General features: G+C 26.7%; 1 protein-coding gene across 1 annotated transcript in view; it reads right to left on the reverse strand.

The window, feature by feature from the left end:
• Window positions 1–17,066, reverse strand: part of LOC129962201 (multiple epidermal growth factor-like domains protein 10) — a 66,030-nt gene that overhangs the window by 12,958 nt on the left and 36,006 nt on the right. Inside the window, exons 14-19 of the mRNA XM_056075941.1 lie at window positions 15,930–16,071; window positions 11,351–11,463; window positions 9,083–9,227; window positions 3,702–3,814; window positions 1,809–1,969; window positions 904–1,050 (exon numbers count right to left, since the gene is read on the reverse strand). Coding sequence (XP_055931916.1) covers window positions 904–1,050; window positions 1,809–1,969; window positions 3,702–3,814; window positions 9,083–9,227; window positions 11,351–11,463; window positions 15,930–16,071 — 821 coding nt within the window. The remainder of the gene's footprint in view (window positions 1–903; window positions 1,051–1,808; window positions 1,970–3,701; window positions 3,815–9,082; window positions 9,228–11,350; window positions 11,464–15,929; window positions 16,072–17,066) is intronic.

The raw sequence follows: 17,066 nt of genomic DNA on the forward strand, positions 1-17,066 counted from the left end.
GAGTTAAATCGGGTCTTAGTGAATCTAAAAATGGTCTATCTGAATTGTACGATTTGAATTTCAAAGTTTTATTTTTCAAGCAATTTATGTGCATTATTTAACCCTAGAAATTATATTTAAGTGATAAAATCAGAAATTATAAAAATGCATAATACTCATATTTTTTTCACTAATTTCAAATATTAATCTTGATCAATGGTTATTTTAAGAAAAAAAAATAGTTATATATTTACAAGAATTTTTAATCGCTGCATACAATACGAATAATTTCCACAAATATTTAATTTTTATTTTGTAATATGATAATTTTGGCTGGAAACGAAATGGAACTACTTTCTAATTTCTTATACAAATTTTACTATGTCGATTAAAGAGTAAAGAGATATTTATAAAATAATTTTCTTTCAATTTAATGATTTATAATCCGTCAATTATTAGAAATTTTCAAAAATTGTTTATAGACGTCCATTTTATTTTTTGATTTATCCCATGTATTCTTATTTAACAAACATCATTACCTATCTCAAATTTTACAAATAGTGGAAAAGAATTTGTATGTCATAATTTTTTTTCCGATCTAAGCTGATATACTGTCGCAAAGACATAGCTAAATGTGGAAAAAAAAATCCGTTAAATCCGTTATAGTTGAGATTTTTTTTTTCTTTTCTCTTGCGAAAGTTTGAAATATGAGAAAGTTGCTGTTGCTTACTAAGAGATGATGTATCTATGCATTTTTTTACTGTTAACAAATTTTTTCAATTAAGAAATTTAATGTTAATAGTATTATATTCTAACTATTTATATTTTGTCCAACACGGTGAGTTTCATTTGGTTATGTTTAATTCATATATAATTAATATTACAGTTCAGGTTAATAATCACGCTGATTTGATTGCCACCTACACAGTCTCTCAATGGTAATAGAGTTTCAAATATGATTAGTAATAAGAGAGTGAAGTGCCTTCGGCGAAGACGAGTAGCTTGAATTCTACACAACCTGAATGTTAAGACATTTAGAGCACCGCTGATTTGGTGAGTAACATCCCACGTCTATATCATAGATTGATGAAGTGAATCTGAACTATAGTCAATGGCATCCCCAACTAAAATTTTAAAGTAATTACTAAAGTACCTTAAATTTAACTCACCACTTTCAATAATCTCTAAGTGTATAAAATGAAATTTCTGATCAATAAAATAATACGCAGAATTTTGAATATTTCTTTAGTCAATCCTTATTTAACATTTAAGGATAATTGAGGAAAATTAACATTTTTTTGTAGAATGTTTCCAATACGGCATGCAGTCTCAGTAAATCTTTAAGTAAGGAAGATATAAGTATGCTAAATTAAGTTCTATTGCATTGAAATTTAATCAATGTCATTAAAAACAGCATTTATATAAATGTACATTTTCATCAACAAACATCAATTTTGGTTATATATATATATTATATAATATATATATATATATATATATATATATATATATATATATATTATACACACACGCGCACACACACACAAACACACACACACACACACACACAAACACACACACACACACACACACACACATATATATATATATATATATATATATATATACACAGAAAGAGAGTGATAAAGAGAGATTCAGAAATATTTAATGTTTCTTTTTTATTTCATTATATTTCTTAATGAATTCTTTTATTAAATTCTGTATATATTTGCACGAACTCCTTTATCAGTATTTATTTATTTATGAAAACTTCGAAACTGTATTTTTGAATGCATTTTCGTTTTAAATTATATCAAATATATGCTCACAAAATCATCACTGCAATTTAACTTTTCTTTCTTTAAGTCACAGCCACATTTTCCATCAACAGGATGACATGAACATGCGGAATCACAGTGGCATTTATTCATACAGCTTTTACCAAAGAATCCAGGAAGGCATTCCAATTCACAATGTTTACCAGTGAATCCTGGTGAACAGTATTAAAAAAAAAAGAAAAGACATTCATGTTCAGTAGTTTAAAATGAAATATACAGATTGATGGTTAAAAAATCAGAATTTCTTCTTGAATTAGAAGCTGAAAAGTTGAGCTATTCATTTTTTTACTTCAGAAAATTGATGTTTTATTCAGTGAATGAAAGTTATGTAAAATTTATTGCAATGACTAATGTAAAAATTTTACTCTCAATTCTTAGAATCAAAGAATATTATTGCCACAAGATTCGAAAAAGTTCCGAAAATTGATTTAAAGAGTTTTTTTTATCTTCAATATTATTGTTCTGAAAATTAAAATTTCATAAAAATTGAATTTCTAAAATGTTTAGACATCCACAGCATAAAATTGTATCTATCTGAGCTGGTTGTTCTCATTTTCTTCGAAAAAAATTTTCTGCAATTCAATTTTGGAAGTAAACAAGGTAAGTAAACAAAAATTATTTTAATAAATCCTTATTTATAATAATTTTATATAATCAATTTTAATATATTGATTAATATTTAATATTAATTAATGTCAGCCATTAATATTTAATAGGAGACTAAAAAAAACAAATTAAACAGCTATTACTTAAGGAGATAACTTTATAATTCATTTTTTAAAATTTTAAATGGAAAGAAGCAGAATAAAAGGCTTGCGAAACTTTTACGTCCCAAATGTTTTCTACTGAATTGTGATTCTCAATTTTAAAAGGTTTGATGTAAACGATTGGATTGTTTTCAGAAAACTGACAATGTATAAATTTCTTAGTTTCCTATATTAGAATAAAAATTAACGTTTGTAAGCTCTGAAGATCAAATATTTCATATTTCATATGAAAGCGCGTACTAAAGATATAAAAGTAGCATTAAATATAAATAATTTAGTATTTATGTAATTTTTCACACATTTGTATTGAACCATAACAATAATGGCATGATATGTCATATCTATGTATATTTATATTCGTGATTATCCTCGCAATTGCTTAAATAAAATTAGACTTTTTAATTTTTATAACATCTTGCTACAAATTTAAAATACTATGCTAATGCTTTTTAATGGAGGTTCCATAAAAAAAATCGTTTTATATGTAATTATTTATTTTATTATACAAAAAAAAATCAATATTGTTTTCATAAATGAAAAAAAATTACACCCTTAAGAATACAAATTACAGAATAAATAAATTATAAAATTGTCATTGATGGTACCGCATATTTAAGCATTTATTCAAATTTTAAACCAAAAACGAAATGAGAAATAATAGTCAAAAGTATCTTCCTTACTACTTTCGGATAATATATACTTTGTAATAATCGAATAGTATATACCTTATATTATGTACATCTTCCGAGTAATGTACGTAATATTCAATATAGAACATCGAATAATACAATTATCTTTATATTATTACATACAGATACTACAATTACATATAGATAAAAAAATACATAATTGCATTATCTCTTAATACAATTTTGCTAATTATGACTTTCTTCCGAACTGTCTGTCTAAGATATATATTTAGTTTATTGTCAAAAACTAAGCGTACACATATGGGAATCATTCTATTTTTATATCCAACATTTTTTTTTATCTCCTAATAGATACATATCTTTTCTTTATCATTAGTCATTTTTTTCACTTTTTCTCACTTTTTTAGCCATATACTTTTTGAAAAATTACATTTTTTTTTAATTCTGGAAAGAAATTATATTTTTACCAGGATCGCAGATACAAACTCCGCTGAAGGGAGAGCAATACCCACTGTCCCCACATTCGCACTTATTTTCACAATCTTTCCCCCATAATCCATGGGGACACTCTTCTTCGCATCTGGAACAATAAATCATAAATTATATATTACTACAAACAGAAAATCAATCATTTAAATTGATATAGCGAAAACATTACTGCTTTGATGAGGATTGAAACAGTAATAAATATTGAAATATTTGATAATCAAATAAAAACAAGTGTATATTTAAAACAGAAAATGAAAATTTTTAATGGATACTTATGTTTTTGTACTGTATTAAATTTCAGAGCAAGTTAATGCAAGACATATTAGCTAAGAAAAATCTAATGCAACAAAAATCTTGATAATTTTCTTAGTTGACAAGGCTTAAATTCCTAACTAAAGAACTAAATGGTTTAAGGTATATGATTTTGATATTTTATTTGCTCACTAATTAGAATTAATCGCAAAGTGTTTTATTTATTGATTTTGCTTAAAACGTATACCATAAATATTATTATTCAATGAACTTCCTCTACTCTTTTCTATGAATTAAATCGCAATTCATTCGATTAACGATCTTTTTATTTTGAAACGGTATCATTAAAAACTCTCTTCGATAATTCAGATACCTGTTTATAGAATTTTTTTTTTCGAAAGTAAGAAACTTTCCATACAATTAAATGATACGCATATTTATAACATCTTTAAACTTTTGTAGTCTCATTGGATCTTGAAAATAGCTAAGAATGAAAAATTTAGAGCATCACTTAGATATGGCAAAAAAATTATGATCAATAATTCTGCGAAATAATGACAAACATTTTTTTGCTGAATCATTTATTAAACTTTTTTGGGGGATTAAAAATAATTGCAATATATTGTTTAATAAACATAATGGTAATATTGTCATTCAAATATTTGATTTAAGGAATACATTTACTCAAATGAGCAAAATGTCCATGAAAGTTAGCAAAATAAACGAATTTATATTAAACAGTTAAATCCTTTTTTTTCCCGCGCATTTAAAAATTATAAAAATATTCAATCTCTATTCAACGTTTGTTTTTTTACTTTCGAGCATTTAATAATGTTTTTTTTTTAAATTATTCGCTTAAAAAGTTTTCGATTAATGACTTTGAAAAATCCAACATGAAATTTAGTTTTGATAGCAATAAGTAATAACTTTGTAAAATAGCGAATATCGGAATATTTTAAGAAACTGATAAAATCTTTTATTCAGGTTTTTGGAATAAGATACGAGTGTTGTATTTTATTACATTAGACACGCAAGAAGCTATCTCTAATTTTTTTTTCTTCAGTATACATTTATTATTGATTGGTAGTGAAAAAATGTGCCAAAACCTAAAAATAGGTTATATTATAATAAAAAAATAGAAGGTTTTTGAACATTATTTATGACAAAAACGTCTTTAGATAATAGCCTTCATATAAATTTCATAGTTTCCAGGGGAACTATATTATCCATTTTCTATATTTAGGAATAATTGTGAGTGACTTGAATTCAAAATGAAAAGATTTTTCTAAAATAAATATTAGTTTTGGAAGTGATAACATGAAACTCCGTACTCTCCGTTTAAAAGTTGTTGTTTTTAAAGTTGTTAATCGTTCTGAACTGAATTTCCTCATAAAAATACATTTTAATGAGAATTAAGTCATGCTTATACACAGAAATAATATGTAAAATTTTTCAAAAATGCAATGTAACAGATTAATCATTATTATCTGTTGTTTAAATTTGTCTCTCATATGAGCTAATTTATCATAATTATGGTATATATTAATTAGCTATAGCTTGGATGCTTCTGATTTAAAAAAGAGTTAGCATTTGTTTTTAATTTCCAATTAGGAAACACGATTAAAATAATTAGGCGTTGTATTTTTGTACAATGTAAAATAACTTCAAAAACATAATTGATCGAATTGATTAGTGTTCTAAAAGGAATTTTGATTGATTAGCACTAAAAGAAATTTTGAAAATAAACTAATTTGGATTAAATAAGGTTAGGCCAGTGTTTCTCAAACTTTCAGTATTCGCAGCCCAGTTTTTAATCGTAATTTTCATCGCCCCCCCCCGCTTACAATAAAATGTATACAACAATAATGTATATTGAGTATTTTGGATTCTGTTTTTAAATTATTTTTAACTAACTGCCATAACAAGAATAAACGCGAAACGCCAGCCAAAGTTGGCGAGAAACCACATCTGTAATTTTGCCAAGCGGGCGGTGAACAGACGAAGCGAATGAAAGCGGGGAAAATTTAAATATTACATTTGAAATGAAAGCCAAACAGGGAGATAACGTTAAAAGAATATGAAAGTTGAAAAATTCGTTAATGAAAGTTAACTTAGACGGGGTTAGATAAATTTAGAAACGGAATACATTTTTTCGAATAATAAAAGAAATAAAACAGAAGCATGACTAAACAAAAGAGAAAAAAATAAGTAATGTTTGTGGAAGGGAATTCACACGACCGATGCCGTCTCGAGCATGCGCGGAGTAAATGTTTTCTCATAGGAAGAAGGAAAGCGTTCGATAACGCAAGTTTCAAATCCAGCCAGTCCCATTCGAGTCGATCCTTTTATCGCTATCGAATCTATCATGAATGTGTATGTTATATAAGTTTTCGCGTTAATTGCAATTCACCATATTAAATATTCACGGCAGCAGATTTATACAGACTCATGGATAAATTTTAAGCGGAAATAAGCAATCATTAGATGCTAATCAAGCATCAACAAGTACACAGACGAGCGTGGTTCAGAAAATAAAACCAAGAAAATATTCAAGAAAGTAAATGAAGAAAAAAGGCCCCTGTGTGTCATTTGCTCAAAAATGTTGGCCGCAGACAGCATGAAACCTAATAAACATAAACGACATTTGGAAAAGCTTCATAGTTAGTACGTCAACAAACTCAGAGAATTCTTCGAATTAAAATTAAAATCAGATAAAAAGCAAAAATCATTTTTTAAAAAAACTTTGTCTGTGAATAAAAAATCTTTAATTGCATCTTACAAATTTCATATAAAATAGCCAGATGTAAAAATCCTCACACCATTGGTGAAGAGCTTATTTTACCAGCAGCAATTGAGATTATAGAAACTATGTTTGGAGACAATTTTTCAAAAAAATTGTAATCCATACCTCTTTTAAATGATACTGTTGCTCGTTGAATTGGCGATATAGCTGAAGATGTACAGTGTAAGCTTTTCTTGAAGTTGCTTAACAAATTGTGTTCAATATAGCTTGACGAAACAACAGATAATAAAGATGCCCATTTAATTGCATATGTTCGAATTTGTGATAATATGTCAGTAGTAGAAAAACTACTTTTCTGCAAACCAATAGAACTCAAAACAACAGCGCTCGCATTATTTGCTATTTTAAATGATTTTATGAATGAGGCAAACATAGAATGGAAAAATTGCGTCGGAATATGTACCGATGGTGCTCGTTCAATGTCCGGAAGATTCCAAGGTATACAAGCACTTATAAAACAAAAATCACCTCAGTGCATGATCCACAGAGAAGCTTTGCTTCGAAAGAAATGAGTCCTGGTCTGAATATTGTGTTAAGTACGGTTGTAACCGTAGTAAATTATATAAAAATGAGTCTCTTGAAATCGAGAATCTTTTCCGCACTTTGTAAAGACATGGGTTCAATACATTCAGCGTTACTATTTTATTGTGAGGCAAGATGGTCATCATGTGGGAAATTTTTGCAACGTACAAATTGCAATGAATTAAGAGAAAAAATCGCCATTTTCCTAGAAGAAGGAAACAGACCGGAGGCCAAGAATTTTCGCGATGGTTTATTTGTGATGAAATTGAGGTACTTTCTCGATATATTCGAGAAATTAAATAACTTGAATCATCAATTCCAAGGTGCAAATACATATATGTTGAATACGAGTGATAAAGTTAATGTTTTTTGTAGAAAATTGGAATTGTGGAGCAGAAATTTAAAGCAAAAAATCTAACAATATTTGCAAATGTGAATGATTGTACTAAAACTTACAAGGCTGAAGAAGAACATGTAAAAGTTGTTTTTGTAACCACTGAAAATCATTTAGCCATGCTGGCAAAGAATTTTAAAAAGTATTTTCTTGCTGACGATAAACTGATATCAAGTTACAAGTGGATTAGGGATCCATTTCATAAGACTCCCGAAGGACTCTCAATTGATGAGGAAGAAAAATTCATAGACTTCACGACAAGTGGCGAAACTAAAAGACAATTTAGTAATAAATCACTATTTGAATTTTGAGCAGGAGTAAGGATGATTTTTCTGCACTAAAAACCAGGGCATTTCACATTCTGTTACTATTCAACATCCTACCTTTGTAAAACTGGATTTTCTGCTGTGCCTCCTTTGAAGACAAAATGTAGAAACAGAACTGAGAGTAACTATTTCTAATATCAAGCCTTCCTTCGAAAAAATTTGCTCTGCAAGACAGCCCCAAGGAAGTGATTAATAATTATTAAATTTGTTTTTAATTTAGTATGTTTTGATTTAGTTAGTTGTTTTACTTTAATAAGTTATTAAATATGTTGAAATGTGTTTTGTTTTCTATGTGTATGTGTGCTTTCCTTTCAGTCAGTTAATCAATTTTTAAAATAATGTTTTCTCTTGGATATTCTCGCGCCCCCCTTCTTGTGTGCTCTCGCCCCCCTAGGGGGGCGCGCCCCACAGGTTGAGAATCGCTGGGTTAGGCCATTACATGACATTAATAAATCAGATGACAAGGAGGAAACAAGCACTGATAATATTGTTTCTAGCTTCATTTCACATCAATAGCACGCTTGACCGAATTTAATTTAACATATTGAATATCTGGACTTCAATATCCAACCTTCGTATACCAATTTTTTACTGTATCCTCTTGAATTGATATTCCGTCATTCTATGATGATGGTTTATCTTAAAAAGCTTTAGATATAAAATCAGATAAATATATTTTTAAAATTTTAATTTCATATCCATTTATCAATTTTACTGAATAATGGCTTTATAAATTGTATAGAATTATTTCAAAAACTTATCTATCCAATTTTTATTTTAACATGCTTCAGTTTTAGTTTCTAAAAGACCAAATATTTCGATTGAACAAATTTAATATATTAGAGATGGGCTTCTTTAATAAACAAGTAATATTTTTCGATATTAAATAGTGGGTTTAATGTCTAATGAATATTACAATTATTTAATTCTGAGAAAATATATGTATAAATAATAATGATCTGCTTTTTATTTCATCCGGGAAATATGAAAACGATCTTCGATTGACAGTGAGTTAAAATGAAAAAAGGATTTATTGAATATATATCAATAACTTAAACGTACGCTTTTCCAATATATCCAATTGTACAATTGCAAGTACCATTTATTGGATTGCAGCTTGAATCATGCTTGCAAGAGCATTGTTTACTGCAATTTTTTCCATAAGTATTATTATCGCAAGGTGTTCCGCAATCCACCCCACTCCAACCTACAAAATAAATTTCATATCATCATGGAAAGAAATTCATCTCATATTCAATAACATTTTTAGTTGTAGAAAATATCTTTTAGATGGAATTCAAGCTCATGTTGTAAATAACAAATTCACTTCTTTTATTGGAATTATGATTTCATTGTCTGCATTTTAAAAGGAAAGTGATTTTGAAAGAAAAGTATATTATAATACGAGGTGAAGTGACGTGTCAAATAACAAGATGGTGACAAATTAAGCTGATGACGAAATATGGTTGTGACGTCACAGGAATTGACGGAATTGTAAATTAGATGATAAAAGAAATTTGAGTTGAAATTCATTGAAAGTTTCATTATGCCTTTCTATTTCATGAAACGTTATCGAAAATACATGTATAATTATACATCACTAGATTCAATTATACATCACTAGATTCAATTATACATCACTAGATTCAATTATACATCACTAGATTCAATTATCACTAGATTCTATTATTTTTAGACATCTAAAAACTTATGAAATCGGAATATAACTACAAGAGTTTGCAAATTTAATACAGCACTAGTACCACTTGAAATATTTGAACTCCTTCAATTAAGTACTTACATTATAAGCAGCTTATTTCCTGCGATGTGGAAGTCGTAAATTTTTTCCAGCAGAATAGAGTATGTTGATGGTCTATTTTTTAGGAATCTCTGGAAAAATTCAATAAAAATCTGTGAATGATTTTTTTTCATTTTTGTTTTAGCTAGGAATTATTCTACACGAATTAATTTTCTATGATGATGTTTTGATTCCAAATCACCGAGAGTAGTCCCAACTAAATTTTTTTCGTCTCCTATCTAATTAAAGTCTTATCCTCCACCCCTCCGCTTAAACCCGCATGGTGAGAGCCCAAATGCCATACATGGCATAAGCGGAAAATAATCACAAAATATAGATCTTTGCCATGAATCTAGCATTTTTATTGAATTGATCAAGGGAATATGTATTTTGAATACCTTTTTTGGCAACCAATAAAATCAAAATTTTACACGGATCTATAGATAGAGCCAGAAAACAACATACCGGAGAAAATGCAGATCAGTAGAGAGTCACACGAATTTGGCTTAAAAGTTGGATGAGAATCTATATTTTAGATGCTTAACTGCATACCAGATTTAATTTACCTAGTTTATAGAGTTCACTTACAATCGAACTACTAGAGAGACAAATTTCCAGTGAATTGATTTCGTTCAAAATTTGATAGAAATAGACAATTTTGGTCTTAAGTCCAAATACCAAATTTCATCCATCAAGCTCAAAGCTGCTTTAATTTATCGTGATCACAGATAGACTTGCAATGCTAAAAATGTATTTTTCGAAACTGAGTGAAGTTTGAAACGTGGATATTTGTCAAAATCTTAAGTTTGAATTTTTGATGATTTGAAGTAAAAAGAAGGAACATTTGTTAGAGCATTTTTTTCAATGACTCTTAAATGATTAGGCCATTCTATTGAAACCATCAAAATTGGTGCTGGTTCATATATTCTATGATCTCTACATGGCTGAAATTAAACTGTACATAATGCTGGAGATTTCATTTGAGAAGTTTAAATGGTTTCAAACTGGTACTAATGTCGTATTGATCGTAATTTATAGTTGCCACTTTTAAATGTACAACACTTGTAAAAAAAGTTCTGAGGAAGTTAAGTGTTTTCTCACCTAAACCGTATCAAAATAGATGGCAACCGTTTAATATATCATTTGATGAACTTGCTATAATTACTATTTAACACAGATTTTGAAAGAATTTTTCAAATTAAATTGGTGGGAAAATTCTTGGAATTCGTTTCAAATTTAAATGTTGTTATTGTTAATTAGTAAGTTAAAAGAACCTAGAAATACGCAAAATGATACGTTTAATTTCCGAAATTAAGAATATTTAAAAAACATTCGATGCATTAAAATGCAGCAATTTTTTTCTGGCAGGTATTTTCTAAATTCGCTGTCTTATTGCATTTAGTGTAAGATTTTCCTGCAATGAAGGATTTATTTCTTAATAAATTGTATTTATTTTATGAATAATTAATAAAATTTTTATTAAAAACTGAATTTATGCTAAGAATTGTAATTAAATATTTATATATGTTTACCTGGTAGACAAAAACAAACTCCTGTGATGAAATCACATTCTGCTTCGTTTTTACAATTACACATTCCTGAACAATTAAAACCCCAAGTTCCATTGCCACACGTTTCGTTGCACCTAAAACCAAATAAAAATAAATATACTAAGTCATTTAATTTTTTAAAGTAATTTTGAATCTGTCTGAATGACATGAAATACATTTCTGGCAACATTTTAGTTTGCTATTAAATTTCTTTTTTTTCTTTCAAATCTTCCCGATATATTAGAATTAAACAATCTGCCTTAGTAAACATATTTGATATTAGTATGCAAATAATTGATAGTAATGTAAACAGCAATGAACTCATCCGACAATGATGTGTAAATAGTGAATAAGGATTGAGGACATATGCAATAATTTAAATATGTAATAAATAATGTACTAATATAATTTTTTCATTAAGTTTTATGAGCAATAATTATAGATATACTCTTAAAAATGAAAATATTTTTGAAATTTTGTGCAAAAAAATATATTATTTGAAATAAATCTTTCGTACATAAAATAAAATTATTACATACAATAAACATTCTGTGCATTAAAAGTAAATCATAAGTATACTGCAAACGATATGATATAGTAAAAAAATGCATGAATGTTAAACATTTTTTTGATAAACTAAAAAGGTTTTGGTTAAAAATTCGTAATAAAAAGGGCGAAATTATTTTTAAAATTAAAACAAAATTAAAAGTTTGAAAAAATTTCAAAATCGGTATACTAAACACAACAAACTCTTTTATTCATTTATTTTCCCTGAACCCTCACACAGCAGTGTCCTCTAATTTTCAAGGACTTTCATGTCTTTTTTCTAATTTACTTCTATATTTTTTCTATCATTATTTATGTTATAGATGCAACCCCTACAAATCGAAGAAACTAAACTCCGGATATTCATCAAAAACATACTTATCCACTTCAATAAGAATGCATGAGATAAATATGTTTCAGTATAACTTCTACATTCAGTGTAACAAATCAAATTAAGAGGCATTCATCGTAAAATATACGTGGAGTCACAAACTTATCAGTACCATCGAACTGTTGAAAGAAATCGGGAACCAAAAGATGGTGTGTATAAAGTCCCTTATACGATCAAATATCAAGGCAGTGAATATTTTTTTTCGATACATCAAGGTATCTGGAATTACTTGGGATATCAAAAACTTCACTTTCACGCATCATTGTCCTCAGAATAGAAAGGATTGAGATCAAAGATCAGTGTCATTTGAACCAAGAAGCTCTGCCATCTTTTACATAAAAATGTTCAAGTACATTAAATCTTATTATCGTAATAATAATAATAATAATAATAATAAAAAACCCGAGAAATTTCTATAGAAGTGAACTAAACCTTAAAAGATTCATTATTGGTTTTGGTTCGTCTAGAGTTGCTTTTTGTTCTAAGCGTTTGAAAATGAACGAAAGGATCAAAGCAGCAAAGGCTGACAAAGAGAAAGAAGCAAATCTGAATGAAACTTAGTTCCATAAGATGAGATTTTCTCTTCTGAGAAAAAAGAGAGTGCAGCTATTTACCTTAAACTTTTATTGCCAAACACACTTTGCCATGCTAAAAAACCCTGATGAATCAACTTATTATTTTAAGCAACTACATGTGGTCATTAAAATAATAGAAACATAATTTTATTATGGTATTATCACTCAAATGTGTTTTTTTAAATAATTATCTCAGTAATATTTTTGGTTCTTATTTAATTATTAATTATTAATAAGCTAATTATTAATAAGCTTATTTAATTATTAATTATTAATAAGCTAATTATTAATAAGCTTATTTAATTATTAATTATTAATAAGCTAATTATTAATAAGCTTATTTAATTATTAATAAGCTAAATTTTTGGTTCTTATTTAATAGCTTATATAATGTATATATATCTAAAATACTCACAAGCATTTTCTAAAAATTCATATCATTATATTTCTAAAAATGTTACATGTATTCATTTTTGTAATAACCTAATTTTTTAAAATATACTGTCACTCGGCATGAATTTGATCCTAGCTTCCTAATTAGACAAAAAAAAAATTATTCAAAAACCAAATAGTTCAAGTTTCATCGGTTAATCCTTTAAGCGTTTAAATCTATTTTTCTAGACCTTTAATCCCTCTAATCCTTCAGAACCGTGATTTTCAAATCATCACCTGTTTAAAAAATAATTATCTTCTTTTCATAGTTTTAGACAAATAGATAAAAAAAAATGAAACGAAGACTGGTGCATTTTATCTTTGCTATAAATTGTTATTTATTTCTGTTTAAGCTATCGTATAATAAGTTTTTTTTAATTCATTTTCGATCATATTTCTTCACGTGCATTATAATCTTTAGACAATTAATGATGCCAGATGTAGACAAGATTGCAAAAAAATATAAGAAATAAAACATTCAATGTATATTTAATTTAAAAAGATGTCTTCGTGAAAAATTTTGGTAAATAATTCTAATTAGCTTTATTGATAATAATACTTGAAATCTTTTAAAACTCATAATATAAAAATATAACATAATCCTTTGAAATTACTTTTATATATAATATCACTAAAACATTTAAGTATTAAGGTTGAATTTGCTAAAATTTTGTTTAAAGCAACCATAGGAAAAATAAATTATGTTGTTATTTTTCATCAGTCTATTCAGTTAAGATAAAACATTTCGTTCATATTTTTTGTTTATTCTTCTATAAGTAGCTTAATTAACGAATATATCTAATAATCTCTTATAAAACTAATTACTCATTTTCATTTTTTGTATATACTATTAAAGTTTTGCAGGGGATAGATTTTATCGTGAATATTACTATTGTAATCTTAATCCATCGAGGTTTATTTACATACTAAAAATACATTTAATAAATGAGGACTGGTAATTAGAAAAGAAAAATTTAAATATTTTAGACATCCAAGGGAATCGAACATTTTATTAAAAGTAACATTTATGTAAAAACAAAAATTACGACATGATAAGAAAATGTCATAACATTTGACAGGAACTTGCAATGCTATTAATAAAATTATTTAAAGAAATGCTAGAAGTTTTTAGTAATACTCTAGAAAGGGACGAGCGTTAAAAAATTCTGCAAGCTAACTGCATCTCAAGGCAATAAAAAATTGTATAATTTAGTATTTCTAAAACTTACCATACAAAATATAAAAATACAAAATGATTATAAAAATTTGATTTGTTTGAGCTCATGTCTAAAAAATGTTTTAGTCATACTTAATCAATTTATCAAATTGGTCTTAATTCCATAGTAGTAATGGTCAAACATACCATTACAACTACGTGATTTCAATTTATGCATAAAATAAAATTTATAATTCCAGTTTTTTGTTGTCGAAGTCAGTCAATCCAAAATATCACGGAAATCAAGAATTTCACTGCGAATTTTATTTTGAAATTATTGATATATTCAGTGATTGCACTCGAAATGGCAAAGGATGTATGCATGCAAACTACCATATTTATGTAATGGATAATTTTCTCACGTTGGATTAGCTTTTATAAGCTCAGTTCCGAAAACTTGTTACTATGAGACAAATAAATAGATGAATTTTATACACAAACAGATACATAGCAGTGTTTGTCTTTTCATATATTCAACATTTGAAGATCTGATTCAATGTGAATTTTGACTTGGGTGTCATCTTCAAACTGCGGTTTACAAAAAAATACTATTTTTCCCTCTACCTCGAAGATTGTAAAATAATCATTGAATATCGCATTATTTTTGTAGAATATATAATCCAGAATGTATATGTTTCGGAATACTGGAGAGATTAACGCATTAAGCCACTATATCGACGATTCCAAGATGAAATTTATAGAGAAAATTATTATTTCTGTAATTTTTTTCGATTAAATAGCTAAGCCAACTGCAAGCTTAGCACCATAGATAGAAGTGGTAAAATAGTTATAATATTTTTATTTTGTTTAAATCGAAATATTATAGTTAAAATAGTATACTAAATTTGATACCTCCGTCTGAAAAGATATTTTCGACATCCAAATACTGCATATTTTGTGGTACCTATTTTACTTATCGTTTTAAATAGATGCTTACAAAAACAATTTTATATTAATTCAAATTTAGTTTATTTTTTATTTTCTGAAATAATATATAGCTAAAATTGTAGAGTTTATAAGCATTGTAACAATTCATTGTAAGACGCACAATAATTGAAGCATTAACTGATTATTATATACCAACAAATACATTCAAGATTTAATATCTTGAAGAGAATATAAAAATCTCTAATATTAATCTCTAAAAAGAAATGAGCAAAATACTAAAAAAATATTCCACATTTATTTTAAATCTGGTTTATATCAGTAACCGTTCACTTTAATAATTAGCAAGGGAAATTACTGCAAAATTTAAAAAAAATCCGAATGAATATAATATTATTAAAAGTGATGAATTTAAAATAATTTTAATAGACATTTTGCCTTGAAGTGCCATTTGTGTTCAAAATAAAATATGAAGATACCAACTAGTGATCACTTGTTAAAGATGGTTGACATTACATTATTCCTCGATATCCAGGAGTACAAATACATCCTGACGATGCATCACAGGTAGCGTTATTTTCACAATTACAAATCTCACTGCAGTTATATCCATATGTTCCGTTATTGCATGGAAGACTGCAGTTTTCTCCAATCCATCCTGTTCAGAAAATATAGTAATATAAAGCAGAATGTCAAATATTTATTTCTAAAATGTATTCACCTTAAATAAAATTTGGAAAAAAAAAACTGAAAAGAAATATATTGCAATTTTGGAGTTAATAAAGAAAATCAAATAATTGTTTTTTTGTATATTAATTATATGATTTTAAAATAAATATAATTTGAAAGTAATTCTTAACTAAAATAAGAATTTTCTTTTTTCTTATATTTTTTTGTAACCAATAACAATAAATCAAAATTTGTGCGTTTTAGAAACTAATTTTTCGCCTGTGCTTCTTAAATTATGATCTAATAACTAATGGTTTGATATTATAATCTAATTCCTAAACATAAAATATCAGAGAAAATATAAACTTCATTCAGGCTATATTATTAAAATTTAAGATAGAATCAAGCTTTACAAGTAGAAATTTATTCAGATTTATATATATATATATATATATATATATATATATATATATATATATATATATATATATATATATATATATATATATATATATATATATATATATATATATATATATATATATATATATATATATATATATATATATATATATGTATATATATAAATTAGTAGAAGATAATTTTCAATTTTCTTCAAAGCAATTAAAAACTTAAAAAAAAAATTCTTTCGAATCAAAAATTTGGTTTGTGCATTATATTGTAGAGGCCAAAGAGACTAGGCTGGATTCATGGATAAGGTAAGGTACATTTTATATCAGCAAAAGAATCATTTTCGCTTTCATATCATTCAAAGGAGGAAACCTTACCTTAAGTACTAATGATAAATGAAAATGAATGAAATGATAAATTATAAATGAAAAACACTTTTATCTAGAATGAAGCGAGAAAATTTTAAATTGCTAGATCAAAATAACAATTATAAAAAAGCACAGGAAGGAGGAAAAAAATAACTGTGAAATTTAATTGACTTACACTGAGCACAATAATAAGAACGATTTTTTG

This window comes from Argiope bruennichi, chromosome 2 (assembly GCF_947563725.1).
Source record: "Argiope bruennichi chromosome 2, qqArgBrue1.1, whole genome shotgun sequence".
Taxonomy (NCBI): Eukaryota; Metazoa; Arthropoda; class Arachnida; order Araneae; family Araneidae; genus Argiope; species Argiope bruennichi.